Below are 13386 nucleotides of genomic sequence, written 5' to 3' on the forward strand. Positions count from 1 at the left end.
CTAACATATTGACCGCCATGCCGATTGCTTGCTGAAAAAATTGCTATTAATATTCCATTTTATTAAAGAGTTTGGCTCTTCAGAACTTTTCCACAGTAGTATTTCTAGGTCCTGTGTCACTATGCTCAAGGCTGCAATCACATAAAAAGCCTTTATATTCAAAATCAAGAAGGTAACTTCATCTCTTAGCACCTGCTTAAATAAAACTAGTTTGCTGCATTAATCTTACTCTAACAACTCCAAAATGAACATACCAAAGATAAGGCAAAGAAATAGTTTATATTTAATCTAAGTCTAATTTGCCTGTCAATGTGAAGCTTGCTACAAAGTAGCCTGAAGTATTATTTTGTGTCAACAAAAGGCAGCTTATCTCCAAACTTGCTGCCAATTTTTACCTCTCTTCTAAATAAAAATGCACTTCTTGCTTGCACAAGTAGCAAAAGCACCTGAAGGACAACACAGAGAATACTTTCAACAAATCTTGCTCTGCTTTTGTGTTTCAGAGAACCTGTCTTATGAAAACAACCATCTGATGAGATCTCACAGAGATGAGAGCAGAAACACTTAGACCTCCTGTTTAATCAGGAAACAGCCTGTTTGGTTCAGCCAGCATTTCCCTGTCCGATGCATATTTATACAAACTCACAGCTGATCTGTAGTAACAATAGGTAATATTTACTTTTGATTGTTTGCTTTTGCCACCTCTCCAACTTCTTGCTGTGCAGCTTTTAAGTAGTTCCCAAAGTCCCTGTATGCTGCACTCCAGAAAAGGACAATGCAAAGCCCATGTACCAAGTCAGCTCTTCTACATGTCTATAGCAGGCACACCAAAAAAAAATGCCCAGAAGGCTGCACTTGTCACAAAGCTGAGTTTAATTTGACAATCATCATAAGGCATCCATGTAAATTAAAAATTCCCACCGGGGTCAGATACATTCTCCCACAAAACAGAACGTGTTAAAACAGAGGCTGGGGGTTCCAAAAGATGCTAGTGGTTACTGGTCTTGGCCAGGCTGCTGCTGCTGGCAGTGGGTTCAGGAGACGCAGCACCAGCAGCGACAACTCAGGAAGTGTAAAGTCAGCTTGTACAAATCTCTTTCAATAGAATAACAAAATAAAAGGAAAGAGAGTTGTATAAAAAACACCATTCTCCATCCTTTCTGGGAAAACAAAACAGAATGAAAAGGATAATCCCATTCAAGGAGCAAAGAGCAGAGCTTGGAGTTCTGAAGCCCAGCAATGCTGATGGCCCATTTTGAAAACTACAAAAGCCTGAGTTCATTATTGCTTTATCCCAGATCAGCCCAGGCTAAGGCTACGGTGAAGTCCAAATTAATTTAAAGCCAGAAAATGCAGATCCAGTAACAGCACCTAAGTCCCCATTCACACATGGGTGTAAACAGATACTTTTGGTGAAAAAAAACAACAACAACCAAACAACAAACAAATCTCCTGAATTTCCCCTCTCCCTGTGCTATGCAGATCCCCATAGCAGGGCTACAATTTGCCCCAAATCATATATGTTTCTCTCTGACATCTCCTTTAGCTAAGCCTCTTCCAAATATTTTACCTTTTATTCAAACTAGTCTCAAGCTTGGTGGTCACCTCTGAGGTGCTTCGTGGGAGCTCTTTGAGAGGCACCACAGGTTCCCAGACATTAAAATGAATGTGGCACAGAGTCTAAGAACCACGACCTGCATTGTAATACTCAAGGATGCTCTGCCCTTAGTTTCCTGAAACCAAATGGCACAGAACAGAGCACCTCCCCATCTCATGTGCCTGATCAAGAGGAATCACATGCTGTGTAAATGAAATGGCATCTTACCACCACCAGATGTCAGAAACCAGATTCGGGTAAAGCGGGGCTTTAAAGTTTCACACTTAAGAAAGAGGGGGCTTCCCTCAGACTATCGTATTACAGGGCAACTGTTATTCCAGGCAGTAACATTTGAGCATGGATATCTCCAAGGTTGACTGACAAGCTCAACATATGCTAAAGAGCTTTGAAAAATAAAAAGTCCTGATGATTTTTCCAAAAGCACAGAAGACACACAGTGTATCTGATGAACACTGATGAACCACACTAAGAAAAGTTGCAGCTAAACTTGTCAAAACAGAATCGATGGTATTTGGGGACCTAAATTTAACTATTTTTGAAAATTTGAGTCTACACATTTCTTTATTGCTTTTCCCATCGAGTGCAAAGGAAAATCTGTGGGTAAGGTTAACTGTAGAAGGATTTCAGATTCGTCATAAGGTTTCCTTGTTATTATATATATATATTCATATATATATAAACCATTATTATTTAGTCACCTGGGGGCAGGGTGAAACAGGAGCAGTTTAAAATTAGTTTCTTAATTATTTAAACATTAGTTCCCTATCTCCCAAATCACAACATGAAAACATGTTTGCTGCCACTGACAACTCCTGAGTCTCTCTCTTGCAGAACTACAGCCCAAATATCAGAGTAATGGTGGCCTGGCACATACACAGTCCCCAGCAACATACAGACAGCAAGCAGGACATGCTTTCGTGGCCTCAGACAGAATTAAAAAAAACAAGAAAAAGGAAAAAAACCCACCAAACAACAAACTTGGAGAAACCATCCACAAGAGCCTCAGGAAAGGCAACTACCCACTTGCCATGGAGAAGCAACTGCCCAGGCATCCCTGCCCGGTATAAACTGAATCAAAATATCCATCCCACAGCTGAAGGAGATCTCTGGAACCTGGCAGTGTCACATGCTGGATACTTGAAGGCACGTTTGCTTTGTGTTTTGGGAGAGAAATCCAGTTACAACAACACACCACAGCTGATGTGCTGAGGGAAAGGAGGCAACGCTTGGTCTCTTTCCGCTGTTCTGTCCCGATTTTCAAGCTTCATGGCTGGCATGAGCTGGTGATCTAAGCAGACACATTAACATCCCTGAGTGAAATGGCACCATTTGTGGCCTCTGAGACTTTGTCCTCCAGCACCATTGCTGGTGTGTCTGTAGTGACTGCTGTAGTGTTTATGGCAGGAAGTGGAGTCAAGCCCTGTGATAAGATCTGTTGGATGGTTTTCCGCAAATTGGGGTGCAGCTGGTTTTGGGTCTGGCAAAAAATTTCTAAGGCAAAAGACTTGAGGGTGCCAGTGCAAAGGTCCTCGTAAAGTGGAATTGTGTACATCCGAGACATCTGCAAAAAAGGAAAGCTGGATAATATCACTTCAGTAAAAGTCAAGAGGTTCACCTCTTCTACAGCTATGCTCCAACACCCTGAATGACTTTAAACTGGACACAAGCAACACATTTCTTCAAAACACAGACGAGCCTGTTCTACATAAGTTTAGTGCAAAGCTTGTCATGAATGATAACATAAAACATTTGTTCTCAAGGATGAGCTACTTCCACAAGTAACAGAACTATTTTTCAAAGGCCAAGGAGAAGAGGCCACAATGAGCACATGCATTAAGCTTTTGCTCCTGCATAGTGAACTCCTGAAGGGGATTCAGTGAGCCCTAGCCTTGCCTGAAAGTGTTAAATATTTAAACAATCACATCATTTAGTAGTGTGAAAATTTCTGGTCTGGAAGAGCCAGGGCTGCTACAAAGCAACACAAAAAAAAATGCACTGGGCAGAGCTGGGACAAGGATATTGAGTTAGGCTAGAAAAGCAGAGAGTATCTGTAGGCATTTCAAATGACATCTGCCCGGTTCCTCCCCACCCGCTAGCAGGTGAGCCATGCTCAGCCCCTTCGCAACACACCTGGTCTACACTTGGCCAGGAAGCAGAAGTTCCAAGGTCTTTCACGTCGCATGTCTCATGCACACGTCTCATGCACTGAGAAGTGCAGTGATTTTAATCCAGCACTTAGTACCTGGTTTTCCAAGAAGCGACGGACTTTGTAAAGGTCTGGGTAGTAGTCATTTCGGACTACAATCTGCAGCCAGCGGATACGGATTTCTGCGTTCATGGAGTCCAGCTGAGACGAGTAACATTCCGAAAGCTTTTTTATCACCTCTGAAGAGAGCACACACACACGCAGAAGGACTATGAAGAAGGATTATGATCTATTGTGTCAAGTCTGAAGGTCATCAGAGAGTGACGAACCATAAAAAGCACAGAATCGTAGAATAGTTTGGGTTGCAAAGGACTTTTGAAGATCATCTATGGAGACAGACTGAGAGAGTTGGGGTTATTCAGTCTGGGGAAAAGAAGGCTCCCAGAAGACCTTATTGTGGCCTTGCAGCATCTGAAGGGAGTCTACAAGAAAGCTGTTGAGGGAGTTTTTAGGTTGTTGGGTAGTGATAGGACTAGGGGGAATGGAGCAAAACCAGGAATGGGTAGATTCAGATTGGATATCAGGAAGAAGTTCTTCACCATGAGGGTAGCGAGACACTGAAGCAGGTTGCCCAGGGAGGTAGTGGAAGCCCCATCTCCTGAAGTTTTTAAGGCCATCCTTGATGGGACTGAGCAACCTGTAAGGTGGCATGGACATCTTTACTAGAATAGGCTGCTCAAAGCCCTGTCCAACCTGACTCTGCATGGATAACATCAGTGAGGTGTATGGCTCTTTAGAATTTGATTAATTATTTCAGGACTACTTTTCTGCTATCCTGATGCAGTACTTACCATGTGGCAGTGGGGACCCATCCAGCAATCTATCCAAGAAGAGCACAGTTTGGAACGTTCTCCATTTAGTGAGGTCAGCGCTGCTGGCAGCAGCAACAGAATCTAGAGGCTCTGTGGTCCAGAGTTTGAAGAGCATCTCCACTGGTCTGGTCAGACTGGATCCCTGAGATAAGTCTGGCTCTGCTAACGGAGGTCCTGTAGCATTGAGCCAACGTTCAAACTCCAGTCCTGGAATGAGGAGCATCAGAAAGGTCAAGCAGGAGTCTCTTCAAGTGGCTTGCCTGCCTCAAGGTTCAGGACTGCTTCTAGCACAGTTAAAAGAGGTTCTAACAACAGCAAATCAGACCAACCTACAGTTACAGCAACGTAACAGTCTTAGCAGTCTCACTGAGGTAGCCTATGCTACACCTGGAGGAGTGCTAGGAACACCTCTCCCTGAGTTTTCTAGAGCTCAGCGTTACAGTAAGTACAGGAATCAAGTGTGCTGTTAAGACAGCCAGACTAACAAGTATTTATGATCAAACTATGTTTTGCTATACAATTATTTTTATGCATGCAGTTCTTTCTCAGAATCTTCAGAAAGACTGAAGAATAAATAGAAAATCTGCTTAATAAAAAAAAAGAAATAAAAAAGAAAGAGGAGATGAGAGGGTCGACTAAACTCCTACTATCTATAAGCAAAACAGAACAATTTTAAGTCTATACAATTCATTTATACAAAATACAAACATTTTCTCCACAAGCAGCAGAGCTGAGTTTCCAAGAGAGCTCTTCTCTTGATGCTTTACCACCTCAGCACTTTCCCAACACTTGGTAATGCATCCTGTTCCACACCATCTACCCTAAAACTCTTTTCTCCTGCATCCCCTGAATATTAGCTGGGCAAACGTTTGCACATGCTATGGTTAACTCATTAGCCAGACAGCAGGACAAACAAAACATACAACCACTGAGCTCAGGCTGCAGCTCCTACCACAGCAGACTCACTTATCTACATCTCTTCACACAGCCTGGGTAGGAACCTGGGAACCTTAAAAGCTGTATTCCACTGCCACTCTGGTTTCAACTGACCAATGGGTTCAATAACAACTTCCAAGGGTGGAAACAGGGCAGAATAACATTAGTCTCATCTATTTAAACAGGTGGGCTAGCAAACACCTAGTAGATTACAGTCTTTTCAGAAATCTCCCAAAAGCTATAAATAGGGGATATAAGGTAGAATGAAACATTATGGAAGAGGTTTTATATGCATGGATAGGACCTTGGAAAAAGTTATAGTTCTCAAAGCATGTTTTCTCCAACTAAAATAGGTGAAATTTCGAAGTGTATTCACCATTTCCTTATATTTGAGTGCATGAAAATTCAGCATACACTGATCATTCTGCCTGCAGTGTCAGAGATAATTAATAACAAAATTGCCAGCAATTTAAGATGTTCTTATTCTAGAAGACAGGAGCAGATGTCAATCTGTTGGAGGGTAGGAGAGTCCTGCAGAGACCTCACCAGAGAAGGGTGACAAAGGTGGTGAGAGGCCTAGAACACAGCCCTGTGAGGAGAGGCTGAGGGAGCTGGGGGTGTGTGGCCTGGAGGAGGCTAAGGGCTGACCTCACTACTGTCTACAACTGCCTGAAGGGAGGCTGTAGCCAGGTGCAGATTGGTCTCTTCTGCCAGGCAAGCAGCAACAGAACAAGGGGACACAGTCTCAAGTTGTGCCAGGGGAGGTCTAGGCTGGATGTTAGGAGGGACTTCTTGACAGAGAGAGTGATTGGCATTGGAATGGGCTGCCCAGGGAGGTGGTGGAGTTGCTGTCCCCGAAGGCGTTCAAGAAAAGCCTGTATGAGGCACTTAGTGCCACAGTCTAGTTGCTTGGACAGGGCTGGGTGCTAGGTTGGACTGGATGATCTTAGAGGTCTCTTCCAACCTGGTTGATTCTGTGATTCCCTCAGCATGAAGCCAGTAACAACAAATCACCACAACCATTCCTATCATGAACACCTGGCTGTTACTAAAACTTTTTGTTCCCCTTAGCAATTTCCTGTACATCATCCAAACCAAGCATAGAAATTACCATCCAGATTTTCTACAGTGTTCACCGTTGCCTAACTACATTTCTTACCTGCTTTGCTCTCAACACATTGCTCTTTCAGCTCTGGAAAAAAATTCAGGAAGGAATCCAGAAGATCTTGAGCCACAACACTGGTAAATTTGTACTTCTCAATGTAGGCCTGAAACAGCAAAAAAGGCAAATTATGGTTAGGAGAATGACAGCTTCCTTTGGATGTAGAAGCACTGCATGCAATAAAAAAGTAGAGATGGAAAAGTGAGAACAAGTAGTTTCCACCTCCTGAGAAGACAAAAGCACCCTAACAAGAAAAAAATATTGAGTAGTTGCAAATACATTTGAGAGCTGAGTAGAGTGATTTTTTTTCTGATACAGATCACAGATCCATAAAATAAATCAAGGACAGGGAGGTTTCCTCATACTCAGCACTATTGAAACACCAGAACAGAAATGGCCACTGTATATCCACTGATAGATTATTGACTCAAATCATACTTACAGGAATAAAGAGAAAGATGGAACAGGGGATGAATGGGAAGATGGAAAAGGTGCATGCAGCAAAAAGAAAAAGAAATGAGTTGTGCCATCTTTCAAAAAATCAGTCAATAACTGACTTCATTTTCTATATATTTTGCAAATGTGGTCCAAGGAGCCAGACCTGTCCCAGTCCAGGAAACCATGCCCTTTGTCACCCTGGCTGAACAAACCCCACAGGCTTAATAGCTTTTAACACTGTAGAGTCACAGACTATCTATGCTGGAACAGCTTTCCAATTATTTGGCAAGAGAACAAGAGCTAACAAAAATATACCACTCCAGTGTAATTAATGCCTCGTAACCTCAAAATCAGAGAAGAGGAGCATGAGGACAATCACTTAAGAGAAATCTCATAGAAAGAATCATCTAGGCTGACAGACAGGCCCACAGCACTCTTCCATCTTTAAAGTTTACCCCTATCAATTACCATGACAAAACCTGAAAAAAGCCAACAAAACCCCCAACAAAAGAAAAAGTCAAACTAACACTAAAGCAGCTCTAAACCTCAAGAGAAACACCTGCTTACTCATACTCACTCTTAGGAAGGAGTCAAAGTGTCTTGGGTCACCACAGAGCTGGGACAGGTAGTAAACAAAGCAGTAGCCTTTCTCATAGGTGAAGAGGTTCATTAAATTACTAGGATTTACACCTGAAAGGTGAAGACAACGATGCTGTAAGACACACTAATATCCAACCCTTCCAAATATACAGATCTTTTGGAGATCAGCAAGTCAAGATATAGTGACTTAAAACCAAAATGAGCCTGCTGTCAGCACATGTCATTTACTGCAGTAAATTAGATGGGAGCAGTCTGAACACAGCCTGAAAACCTAAAAGACCTCACTATCTGTAAGCTAAGTATTCATTCCCAATGGAACCAGTCACTTTAAATGAAAAATCACTAAAAACACATCTGGAATTGGAAGAATTTTTGTGTGTGTGTGCCAAACACAGGGCATCATCATATCAGAAATGTTTTAAGTAATCACAACTTCCTCCTTTTTTGAGACTTCCAACACACGCTTTTTCATTTCATCTGGTTCAAATATAATCTCCAGTTGCACTATAGGTTGTTTTAAATATCATCTAGACTGAAGACTGCTTCACACCTCCAATGGTGACCATAGAACTAGAGAATTATCGGTGAAGCAGATATGTGATGCTGAAGTTCAAATGCACACCTGGCTCAGGTGATAACCAAAGTGCTTCTGTGTTGCTCACACAACAGGAGAACAAGTAGCTACCTTTATCTGCATGCTGATGCTTACACATGTAGTTCTTCAGTGAAAACAAAAAGAAGAACAACTTAACACAGAAGATTTTAAAGCAGAGGAACAGGTTGCCCAGAGAGGTGGTTGGGGCCACATCCCTGGAAATATTCAAGGTGAGGCTTGACAAGGGCTCTGGGCAACCTGATCTAGTTGAGGATGCCCCTGCTTACTGCAGAGGATTGGACCTTTGGAGGTCCCTTCCAACCCACAACATTCTATGATTCTATATGTAATATTTTATATTACATCATTATTAGCTACCTTATTTTACATATTAAGAAGCTCAAAACCAGACAACTTTCAAGGCAGTTTTGCACACTCTGTTTCTATTGTCTGGTCTCTTCTTAGACAGTATTTCTAATAGATGACTTAACCCAACATTGAAAAAGCTTCAAGGTAAATTTCCTTATTTGCTTTTTGACTGGTTTTAAAGCCTATATTTCTTTTTTCTTTCTCTTATAAAACTTATGTACAAATTAGGTTTTTTTTGGTCTACATGGCAGCATCAATAGAGAATTTTGGGTACAACAGCTTCAGCCAAAAGCAGTACCTGGCTCCAGCTTAACCTGAAGCTTGCTGACTGGATTGTCTTCTCCAAGGAGCTTCATCTGTCTATGGAGAGCATCAAGGCGGAATGCAGTCTCCAAACATGTGAAGGCAGCTCCTATCCCAGAAAGAAACTTATTAGTTGTGGGAAAATGACTGGCAAAACCTGACCTCTGCAGAACTAGCACAGGTACAAAACACAAGGTATAAAGGACACAAGAGTGAGATAGAATCACAGTACTGTAATGGCAGAGGAATTCTGGTGCAAAAATTCCCTGTAATTTATAATGAAATCCAGAAATTAAAACACTGCATTTACTCTGATTATGCAGCAGGCTGAAGTGAAATACAAAGCAGCATGAAAACTGTACTTTACATCCTTGCCATCAACTTATCAGTCCTTACAAGAAAAGCAAAGTACCAGTGGAATAAGTATTGTACAGGTAACTTTCAAGAAGCAATCAAGGGCTACAAAAAAGTATTGCCACTGGTTGAATAGTAGACACACAATTCAGTGCTAAGGGTATTACTAAGGAAATGTTCCCTCTCTGGTGAAAGTGGCAAAGGATTACATTTAGTTGGTATATTACAAGTCACATGACTTTTAAGTTTTATCATCCTACCCACATTGTATCATAGAGTTACCACCTTCTACCCATTAGGACTCATTTTACAGCTGTGACTTGGGTAGGCTACTCCCTCTCTCTGTTTTAACTGCAGGGTAAAGCATTCCTGCTTTCAAGCCCAGCTAGCTGTATTACACTGGAAACTCAGCAGAGATCTTTTCTATGCCCTTGCAGTTGCAAAACACTGTGGAAAATGGATTTTCAGGTTCAGAAGATCCTCAACACTAGGCATTATTAACATTGGCTTTCCTTGCTGAGTCTTCAGTGATAGGGCTTGTTACACAGATAACGACCTCAGAGTTTAGCTGCATGTACACAGGAATTTGATACAAGCAAAATGAGAATTAAGAACCAGGATGCATTTGGAAGACAGAAGAACTTGTACTGGCAGAGAAAGGGGCAGATGTGCTTCACAGAGGAAAGCAAGAAGCAAGGTAGCTAGTGTTAAAGGCAACTCCTTCAGGCTAAAGAGGAGAATTAAGCAAGGTCCAGGAGGCATAGTAGTCAGAGGACTTCAATTTCTGTAAACAGCATCATTACAAACACGTTTGTATTGACAGCTGAAAATACTGCAGAAACATCTGAAATTGCAAGATGTAGATGAGAGGTTTATCTCAGAAACAAAACAGAATGCAAAAAGAGCTGTCTAAAGAATGCCATAGGAAAAGGCATTTCTTAGTTTCCCAAACCATTGCTTCTTGAAACAGCTGGTTCTAAATTTTAAGCAGACAGATCAAAATCAGCAAGGATTTTGTCCTAGGTCAGAAAGACAGACTACAACGGAATACAGAACACCTCAGTACCTTCTGATCTACTCATATCACTGCTATGTATAATACAATGTAACTGCTAAAAACAATCCTAACCATTACGAATTACTCGACATGAAACAGCTGCAAAGTTATATAATAAACATTGTCACATCTCCATATGCTCTCAGAGCATTTCACCTAAACTTTATTGTCATCAGCCCACCTCCAAAAACAACAACGTGTGTGAATAAAAGCCAAAGCATCCTTCTGAACACTCTCACTGCCAACATTTCCAGGAATCTTTCCAAGACAGTGGACACATGAGAATAAACACACCACAGGCTTTTGAGAGTGTAACAGTACAAACTAGAGAAGTGTATGTTCCCAGTATTCACTTTGGTGAAAATCCAATTAAACTGAAAAGCGGTAGGAATGATTTACTACTTCATATTGTAAAGACACTACCATACAACTGGCCTGTGAAATTCACTGCTGAAAGTAAAGGCAGGGCTCTGCAATTCTACAGGAAGCCTCAAGTAGATAAAGACAACTACACAGATCTGCTCTTTCCATCATTCTTTCCAAGAGCAGGTGACTACTAACTGATCAGGACTAGAAAGACACCTGTTCAGAGAACAGGCTCTTCACAGTGTAACCGTGATAACATTTCTTACATCTTTCTTTGAAGCATCCTCTGCTCACCTTGTTCTGACTTATGAACACCTCCCTGGTACCCTACAGTAGTTCCAAAGTTCCTACAAACACCCTTACAACACTGTGCTAACACACCCCACTCAAAGTCCCTGTTACTTTATCAGGTATTAATTCCACCCATAGCCAAGATGATGCCAAACTCCAAACATTTAAGATGTCTAACACAAAGTATGGGGCTCTGTGTGTGTGTTCAAGTGCTCTGTGTGTGTTCACTCAAGTGCCGTGGGTGTGTTCAAGTGCTGACAGGGGGAGGTGAGGTGGGTGGGGTATTTGTTCAAGAAATAAGGAAAAAAAGAAACCAAACACCTCCCTACAGACTTCAGAGCTCCCAAAGCAAATGCTCTATGCAGGCAACTCTCCATTATTGGCTAGACAGAGCACAAGGAGGAACAACTCTACATCCATACCGTAGGTCTCGGTGGTGATCCGGCGCTGTGCGTACGTGGCGAGCCCTTCGCTCAGCCACATCTCCTCCCACGTGGCGTTGGTGACTGCATTTCCAAACCAGCTGTGAGCAACTTCATGAATAACATCAATGATCAAAAACTCATCGCTCTCCAGAATGGAAGAGATGATAAAGGTCAGGCATGGGTTTTCCATGGCAACAATAGGGAAGGAGGGAGGAAGAAAAACAATGTCATATCTATGATTAGGGAGAGAGAAGAAAAAGAGGAGAAAGGAGATCTGTAAATTACAGCTACTCAAGAGACACACACAGCAACTTTCTTTTTTTAAAGGAAGTTTTTTGTGAGACTTTCTGACTTTAGGAACAAATTTTCTAGTCCAGTTGTGCCTATTTTTTCTGGTCATAGGATCACAGAGTTCATTGTGTTGGCCAAGAACCTGTTTGCATTTGGACATAGTGGTGAGACAGTCTCCTCATGTGCAGTGGATCCAGCACTGCCCAGAAGCACCATGCTCCCTTCAACACACAGAAATTTATCACAAGTTTTCTGACTGCAAGCCAGGACCACTAAGTTTACTCTACATACACAGCAACGAGTTCCCAGAGACTCCCAGGAAAGAGAGAGGCTGGGAAGCTACCGAATGAATTCATCGATCTGGTGCACCTGCAGTGTCAGCAAAATGATTCTGTCTGTCTGCTTCAGAACATAACAATACTGTTTGTTTTGTTTTCTAAAGTTCTCCACCAGTGATGAGCACTGGCACACTCAGCCATGCTCTCAGATTATGTCAAGCAACATTTTGTGATTTAACAACCACAGCACACTCTTCCTGCCTACCTTTAGCAAAGAAATGTAGGAAGCTACTGTAAACATTTTCTCCCATCCAAAAGATTAAGCCATCCTCTTAAAAGCATTCTCTTTCAATACACAGTCAAGCTTAACTTCAGAAATTATTAATGTTAGGTTTAGAGATTAGGGCTCCCAACAACTGCACCGAGTCAGGCTTTCAACACCCTCAGGCATACCACAACAAATATGTGCCAAGTACCATACTTAAAAATAATTAGGATAAATAAAACCACCATACATTTAAAATGCATGGACTTGCATCACAAAACACTACAGTATGAAACTTCTTCACCCCTCAGGGAAGGATCGACTTTTTAGAAACCTGAAGTTCTGCCCACCATACCAGGCAAAACACCACTGTGCCTCTGTGGTCCTTTCTGCCACTTGCAGAGACAAAACTCCAGCATTTGTTTCCAGCTACCACAGTGCTGCCAGCTGAAAGGCTTACCTGTCCTGCCCCTGCTAGCACTGGGAGAAAGCATAATCATTTTTCAAGGTTGTTTTATTTTGTTCCCATTACACACTCCTGGGAGACTTCTCAAGCTCACCTTCCCCATATATATGGGCCATAAAGACTCTCTGCAGCAGTCAACCAGCGTTCAACAATGCCAGAAAGCTTGCTGATGGCTGTTGGCAGCAGGCAAGGCTCTGCCCACACTCTGCTCCTGTCAGAAAACAGAAAACATCAGGTGATACTTCAGCAAACTGAATTATCTCTTAGAAAAAATAGCCTGACTTCTCACCACGCTTCCATGTATGGCAATAGAGGCTGAGGCCTTCTTTAGGCTAGCACTCCATAGCCAGATGGCAACAGATAATCAAAGATCCCTTACATAAGGCCATGAGACCAGTAGCCATAATGACTATGAAAGACAACAAGCAATATTTATGAAGAAGGGAAACATGTTTGCCAGGGCAATGTCAGGAATTTTTTTGCACCCAGCTGAACCTCACACTCCCTGCACACTCACAGCTCATGCTCCAAACTGTTCTGTTGATAGTTACTCC

The 13386-nt window shown here is 42.1% G+C and overlaps 1 protein-coding gene across 2 annotated transcripts in view; it reads right to left on the reverse strand.

Annotated features, from left to right (window-relative positions):
* Positions 1 to 855: 855 nt before the first annotated feature.
* The window catches only part of ABCC5 (ATP binding cassette subfamily C member 5), a 79625-nt gene continuing 67094 nt past the window's right edge, over positions 856 to 13386 (reverse strand). For both annotated transcript variants that reach the window (XM_064164959.1, XM_064164955.1), the window contains 8 exons: positions 12927 to 13043; positions 11530 to 11765; positions 9035 to 9148; positions 7750 to 7862; positions 6732 to 6840; positions 4616 to 4843; positions 3861 to 4003; positions 856 to 3179 (listed from right to left, as the gene is read on the reverse strand). In XM_064164959.1, coding sequence (XP_064021029.1) covers positions 2907 to 3179; positions 3861 to 4003; positions 4616 to 4843; positions 6732 to 6840; positions 7750 to 7862; positions 9035 to 9148; positions 11530 to 11765; positions 12927 to 13043 — 1333 coding nt within the window. In that variant the 3' untranslated portion in view covers positions 856 to 2906. The remainder of the gene's footprint in view (positions 3180 to 3860; positions 4004 to 4615; positions 4844 to 6731; positions 6841 to 7749; positions 7863 to 9034; positions 9149 to 11529; positions 11766 to 12926; positions 13044 to 13386) is intronic.

Source organism: Pogoniulus pusillus, chromosome 26, assembly GCF_015220805.1.
Source record: "Pogoniulus pusillus isolate bPogPus1 chromosome 26, bPogPus1.pri, whole genome shotgun sequence".
NCBI classification, from domain to species: Eukaryota; Metazoa; Chordata; class Aves; order Piciformes; family Lybiidae; genus Pogoniulus; species Pogoniulus pusillus.